We start from the raw sequence: 8,076 nt of genomic DNA, 5'->3' as shown, positions 1-8,076 counted from the left end.
TATATTATAATATAACCATATTTATTTCAACCATCAGAATTCTATAAAATTAAATCAATTTACTTTAAAAATATAATGAATGGTATATAATAAATGTTAGGTAAGTAAATGTCAAATATTTATAAAAACATGTTATCCTAGAGATTATTTTCAATAACGTTTTGTAGTTCTTTCTTCGCTCATTCGTGAACATTCACCGAAAGATTTTATTAAATCTAACTTTCTTTTTTAAAAGCACGTGATTGTAGCTTTTCTACGACATTGCTGTTTCTAAAATATATTAAGTTCATCAAACATCAATATAATACAACCTTTCAAATTACATTTAGGCAGACATTAGTAACTTGTTTAGTACAATTACTTAAAATAATTTACTAAAGGTTATACTGATCGTTTCTGTCTACTATTGAACATATACATTACTTTCAATAAGCCTAAAATAGTAGGAGTATAGAAAACCATTATGTAACTTATTATTGTTTCTTGCTAACCATGACCAAGCACTTTTCAAGGAATAACGTTGTTACTAAAATAAACAAACAAGAACCTTTACAACAAATTCCATCTCAATAACCCTCAGGCTATTATTTTTTAAGAATAATGCAAAAGAGTTAAGTAGACTCAAAGTTAAGATAAATACCTATACTATAACAGTTACTCAAATGTTTATTTATGTGTTAAAGTCCAAAGTACTTTTATTTTTTAGTAATTTGAGAAACACCTTTAATTTCTGTATTAAATTGTAAAATTTGTCCGTTTTCATGTACCTAGTAGAAATTTATCTAATTGTTACAATACGAAATTAATATATGTATATAAAGTGCTTATGATTAGTTAAACAATTAAAGTTACATAAAATAAGCAATTCTTCTGATGGTCAATAATGGGCCATATTATTGCAATTTAAACAATTCTTGGAGACCTTGAGGTAATTTGTATTATGCACACGCAATAATTTCTTTGTAACGACAGTGTATTTAAATATGTTTGTAACAGTTTTCAATAAATATTAATGGCAAGTCTTCTGAGCAAGTATTAACCTTGTGCCAAGGCAGATGTACAACATTGTTACATATATTTTGAAATAGTTAATTCATAGTTAGGTTATTTTCCAACTTTCACTGTAAGAGTGAGGCAACGTTAATGACTGTCCTATTCGAAAATCATTCTACTGAAACGATACGATTATTCACGCCCATTTAAAATTCCTATGCACAATAAAAATCGCTTCAGCGTTGTATCAAAAATTTTTAATTACATTGAACTTTGATTGATTCACTCTATTTGGCTTCTTCTACAACCGGAATCGTCTGTGATTGATAATGCAATGTGAATCGCCTATTAATGTAAACAAATGGTCGATCACCTTATTGTTTAGATCAAGAAGACCTATAATAAATTGATGTATCAACAGAAAACAACCAAATAGATAATTCCAGAAAGTTTGGAGAAAGGAAAAATATGGACTTTTTATCATGTCATCAAAAAGTAAAAGTTATTAGCACCTGCAGACTTCATTAGATAATAGCTGTTATTTGTCACAGAACTGGTACCGTTTCATAAATGTTTCGACATGTTTGTTTCTAGTACGTACAAGACAAATTTTATTCGTACCTACCTAGAGATTAATTTTAATTATTTTTTTTATCATTATTGCTAAAATAAAAACAGTACCAACATTTCAACACATTTTGAAATGAAACGAAACCTTATATAACACCTTTCAAACACCTAACACTGTAACATCCAGTTGAAGTATTTTTTAAGTTAACACAAAAATATTTATTTCGTTCTATCGTTCGGTCATTTCAAGCAAATAGTTTATGAATATTAGAGGGATGTAAGGTAATACATCTAACTTTTCGTTTTTATTTAAGAAATCAAATTTGTTTAATTTGAAACACTTTAAAGAGGATAACAGAATTGCAAGGTATTGAGTGCGCACTACGATTTACTGGTATTGATAAAAACTAACATAAAGGTAAGGTATGTACAAGTATTATGCTATATATAAGTATGTGTAGGTACCCTTTGTAATACAATAATATCAAACAACTTAGTAGCTTTTAAGGGAATTGTCAAGCTTTGTTACACGGGGTGTGGATTGTCGATCCACGCTCTATGTAACAAGTTCGGCGCGGCCTAGAGCGTGGATCCCCGATCTACACGGCGTGTAACAGGTTGCTTTCGCTCAGTTTACATTTTAAACGAAAATTTACATCAATTTTAATTAATTTCAATTTTATTTCAATGAGAGTAAGTATAATACTGTTTTCTTTAACAACATTTATCTGCCTTTGCCAATTGTAATTTGTAGAATCATATGTAATTAATACGATTTTTCTTAAATTAATAGAAAGACCATATAAATATGACTACAATATTTGCCGCATACCAACATGTTAATATTATCTTTCTGGAAATTGCTGCATTATAATAAAATAACATAACAGGCATTCACATTTCTAAGTAGAACTACTTACTTTCCATCACCTTGGATATTAACTATCTATGATAAAAATAATTTACCTATAAATTATTGGTTAGGCAGGTGTAACACGTAGGTACGACTCTTATCACATTGCATACTATTCAAAAAAGAAATGTGGGTACCACACGTGTCGAAACGAATTTTATAATATGTAAAACATCAGCAGGTATAACGCAACTGTAACGCAGATGGAAAAGGCGAAGAAAATTTTCTATGTGAAAACCTTATTAAATAAGTTATTTTTCTTACTAACAATTTTAAAAAAGGGACATTATAATTACTTCGACTCATTTCAATTCAAATTTCACACCTAAATGAACGAATATAATATACATAAAAGTGGTTAGGTAATACTGAAAGGTTTAAGCGGGTTATTTCACAGAAGTTTAATTATATATACGAAAATATGTGTGTATATATTTCATATGAATATATTATGCAATATTTAAAACTATTTAAACTATCCCGAAAGTAGAACAAGTAGTTCGATAGTAATAACAATTTTAAATTTTCAACTAGTGTACTATCAAAATCAGTTAATAGGGACTTCAAGTAACCATTATCTCGCATACCGCAAAATTTCTGGCTACTTTTATTGTACCTGCCCATACAATTCCTGAAATATATTACATTTCTGTATTTGCATACTTATGTAATCGTTATGGCATGATATTATACAAACCAATATTTTAAAAACATTTATTAATACGTACTTTTATCAATGTAAATTTGAACTACCTCACAAAAAGAATTACAGCGAAGCATCCTTAATTATTACTAGCAAGAAATGTTCTAATTATGTCTGAAATGTCAATCATTCTACTTGTAACAATTGAAAGACAAATTCTTGCTTCAAAACAATACACACAATGATTCAATTTTACACGTTTTAGATTTTAGTCATTTCTCTATCGTGCATCTTTAAAACCAAATTTTCGAAAATCGAATGTATTTTCAAAATAGATTTTTTGTTGTTTGTTAAGACATAAATTTACGAATAAATGCCTTATTTTACTACAAATAAAACACATTTGAGTTAAAGCAGGTATAAAAAAATAAATACAATAATTTTGTGTAGATATCTTGTAGCTAATCGTTGATTTAATTACACTTATTTACTTTTTTTAAGCAGTCAGAAACAAATAAATAATATGCTAATTGCTACCTAAATTCGTTGATACTTGTAGAAAATTACTAATATTTGTTTAATTTGTTTCAGAGAATGGAGAAACTAACGATTTTATTTTTTGTATCGACGTTAGCCCTGACTATTGGGCATCCCGCCAATATACTCATTGATTCGGTAAGAATAAAAAAACATCTCATGATACATATCACAATTTTTGTACTTAAATGAGTTAAAATGCATAAACACATACATAATTGTTTTATCAAATAAGGTAGTTAGCAAAGGGAAATTGGAGTTTGAGATATTTCTACTGACGCTAAAAAAAGTTTTTACTTAGTATTACAAGTTTAGAATAAAACAACGAAATATCAGTCAATTCTAAATTAGATTATTATTGCAAGATAATTCGCAAAAGTATAGCAAGGCTTTATGAGTTTCATACCTGAAACCATTTAAATACCTTAGACAGTAAAAAATGTAACTTCCTGTAAGAAAAGGATGCATTAACTATTTGTTACAATTATAGCGCAAATACAAAAGTTTACCGCAAAAACACTTCCTATTATACTCAAGTATTTCGTAAATAACCATTCACTTTGAATATCATTATTATACACACTAAATATAAATTATTAACTAGCAACACTGTGTCGAAACTTTAAAGCAAAACTGTATTACAAATTCAATTTCTAGATATTAGGTGGTCCATGTGATATATACTACATTAGTATCTTCTGATTTGATTCAAAATTGTGCAGTATTGTTATTGTTCCATCAAAAATACTTCACAATTTCTACCTTTTGTGTACATTTCGTTTAAATNTTTTTTAAAGTCGTTTCTAAGCTAATTAAGGACCATTTGCACAAAAAAGAGATAAATAAGCACTAATTAGAAACAACTTCCTGATCCACTGACACACTACGTGTGAAATTAGTGAAGATATTTACAAGAAGAGACCATAAATATACGAAGTCGAATTTTTAAGTAACTTTTTTTTAAATGAACAGAAAATAATTTACAATCAATCGTTTACGCCTAGAACCCAATTAGGCTGCTAGTACACGAGCATAGCCAAAAGTTAATCTTTATTTTTCAATGCTACCTACTAATCGTAATGAGTATAATTACGTTTTATCCAAAGGAACCGTTTATGCACCATTTTTTATCAATAGTACCTACACTCCTTTCTAAATTCTTCTTTCATACCATTCATTAAAATTAATTAAATTAATCTGGCAGGGACGCGTATCTACAACCTACGCAGTTTTAAATGCGCAAACAACAGAAAGATGTATTAGTGCGTACTACAAAATGTTCGCAGTCCATTAATTTATCATTGGTTTTAAATGGAATCCAATAAATACCATTGAACGAAGCACGGATGTGATTTATTTGAAATAGTAGTACAAATTAAAATAGAAACATAAACATAGCAAAATTCCTTTGATTTTCTACTTTAAAACTATTTTCTAAAATAATCACTTCTACTTTTTTAATTTAAAGAAACATAACGTAAACCACGACGGCTTAGTTTCCACCGTAGACGAATTAAGTTGGGTAAATGGATGCCGAAATTCTGAAAGGATAACATATCCTTTGTTGAGAATGTTTAAATATGATGACTGCTCATAGAAAACTATTAATAAAAATAAGAAAAAACTTTCAACAGCTTGGTATTTCACATAACATAGCATTATAGTCGATGAAGCTTTCACATATAAAGCTTTTAAAATGATATTCTTACTTCATTTTGGAGATGGTCCCAAATTGAAACTAAACTGTTTGGGCCCGTTATGGATTCGTTGTAATGGTGCATTATCCCATCTTTCAGTTCTTCCCGTTCATCTGCTACCCCGAACTTAACAGCAGGAACACAACATGAATCCGGAACCCATTTCTTTGTAGGCCAAGCATCTATCATGTACCAATCCTCATAATTTTGAACGCCACAACAATGAAACTAAAATTAAAATTATAATGGTACACACTGCATTTATAATGTTAACATTTACCAAAGAGACGTGTGATATACCAAAAGATGGCCAGCAATTAGTTCGGATATAGAATTTTCGCTCTTTACGAAGTCGCGATCAAAACTTAGATTTTTTACTTAAATTTTACAAGTCGACTTCTAATAACTCTGAAGGACACAACCAACTTCAAGTTTAAAGTCACCACCGACTAGTTTGCTCATTAATCTGCATGCAACCTTACTAATCTGGACAAAACAAACAAAAAATTTTTCCCTATAGGTACTTTACTATTGGAATCGATCAAATACTTTTGGATCCATTCATCTACGACTCTATAGTCACAAAAAATATATAAGGTTGTTCAAGTCGGTGATTTTCGATTTTCTGGCCACTTTGAACTCCATTTTACCTAATAAATAATTTGACGCAATCTAAATCTCAAAGATAGCAGGTTTTCTTCTAGTATTTACCAGGTCTATAATTTACACACATATATTTTCGAAAATTTACATTTTTTCGTATGTTAATCTTTTTCAGAATCATCAGTTAAGTATTTATATCGCATGAGCATATTNAAATCTGGCATTTTCTAATACGTCTAGGCAGTCAAGATAATCATACAATACAAACAAAGCAGTGGGCAGTTAAATCAAAATAACTTCAATCGAATAGGTCAAAACTGATTTAATGGTTTGTACGAATAAATTAATAGTTATATTGTTACTTTATTTTCTAATTGGATTGCATATTCTGTAATGTGAACAAGCGAACCTAGTGACAAATTATCCCCCGCCCCCTAAATGAATTTCATCGCTGTTTTCTTGGACAATGTACAATAAAAAAATATAGTGAAATGTCTTTAACACTAACACCTAATAAATGACGTAGTAATTCTGAAATTATGCACCACCCCCAATGTAAACCACTGTCAAAACGGTGTACTACTCAAAGAAACTAATTAATGCTACAAATGCCACAAGTTAACTGCAATTATTTAAACAACAGTTAGCTACCCTAATGCCAAATACAATATTTGACAATATTCGGCTAAGCGTTTATTTAACCGCTGTTTTTTTAATTGCTTAACTACATCCTGTAATGCCAAATTGTAAAGATTGGCTTTGACATACACAAGACTCACCGTAATCAACATAAACCTGCTTTGCATCCAAGATCCGCAACAAGCGCAAAAGGACAGAATACAGGCTATTATTCCCACAACAATTGCTAAAATGTCAGCGCTCAGCATTGCATACTGGGGCAGTAGGGTAGCATACCCTTCGTATGCCACCCTCAGCCATATGCCGACACCTAAAATGCCGCATCCTGTCATCTGGAAAATACAAAAGAAAATCGTTATATTGAATCGTTTTCCCAACAACGTTTTATGGAAGGAAACTGTATTTATCTAGGTGTGTTAGCCTAAGTACTATATTAACTGTATTGGCATGTTTGACAGTCACTGAAAGGAAAAAAGTACCTGTAAGTACAAAGGATTATATCTAGTCTTAGAAAATTTTCAAAATGTTAAGAATCAGTTTCAGTAGTCATTGAAAAATCTGCCTATTCTTTCGCAAAAATTCTCAATGTACTAAACCAGAAATTATTATGGAACTATGGGTAGGTACTATTGAACAATTAAGAAAAAGTATATACTCGTGGACACTAGGCATGTACCTTTTATTGTATTACATTTTACTTCCTAGCAGGAGGTAATTTAAGTTAACATGCAGAAGGTAATTTAAGTTAAATTAAGCCTCTACGAACATGTAGATATACTACAAGTTAGCTTTAACATGATGTTGTAAACTAGATTCAATTTTACTAGCAACATTCCAGTTTTATGCGTATGTAAATGGAAGAGAAAACTTCCGCAATACTGAACTTGACATTCCTACTAAATGGTACATGTACGCAAATAAATTTGGAATACAACATGACAGATTGCCATCTATTCTCTGAAAACGTGTAGATAAAGTCTTTATTTCTAGTTGTGTTCTCAAATTATTTAAATAAAGATGCCGCCATTTCTTTTTAATTTAAAAGCAAATATTATCGTATATAAAAATAAAACTAGTATTAAGATTACTTATGTAATATCTCAAAATAGTAACAGAATGCAATAAATAAATTTTTAACAATACTTATAAGTTAACAACGAATACGATTATTTATGAATATGTAGGTAAATCATCCTAAGACTGACTGGACACGCACCTACTCTTTCCTATCCTGAGTTAATCTTTTTCCCTAATACTAAAACATCCCACATCCTTAACTTTTTGTGAACAGTAATCTAATCTATATCCAGATCTACCTCTACCCCTTTTAACACCTGTTTCTGCTTCCAATATGCCTCTAAATAACCTTTCATGCTCGATTATTTTGGGATTATTAGAGTTCCTAGATACCAAAAATCAGCTACTTCTTCTTATTTTTCGTATCCTATATTTAAATTCACTCTTTCGTTCCTTGCATATCA

General features: G+C 29.9%; 1 protein-coding gene across 1 annotated transcript; it reads right to left on the bottom strand.

Moving 5' to 3' along the window:
* Positions 1-5,458: 5,458 nt before the first annotated feature.
* Positions 5,459-6,946, bottom strand: LOC112905969 (tetraspanin-9-like; the record flags this gene model as incomplete). Its single annotated transcript, XM_025979453.1, has 2 exons — positions 6,736-6,946; positions 5,459-5,581 (listed from the first exon to the last, which is right to left on the bottom strand). Coding segments are annotated over exons 1-2 (315 nt in total), but the record flags the coding sequence as incomplete, so codon positions are not given.
* Between the last annotated feature and the right edge of the window lie 1,130 nt (positions 6,947-8,076).

This window comes from Agrilus planipennis, unplaced genomic scaffold (assembly GCF_000699045.2).
Source record: "Agrilus planipennis isolate EAB-ADULT unplaced genomic scaffold, Apla_2.0 scaffold1048, whole genome shotgun sequence".
NCBI classification, from domain to species: domain Eukaryota; kingdom Metazoa; phylum Arthropoda; class Insecta; order Coleoptera; family Buprestidae; genus Agrilus; species Agrilus planipennis.
This window is presented reverse-complemented; position numbering and strand designations above follow the sequence as displayed.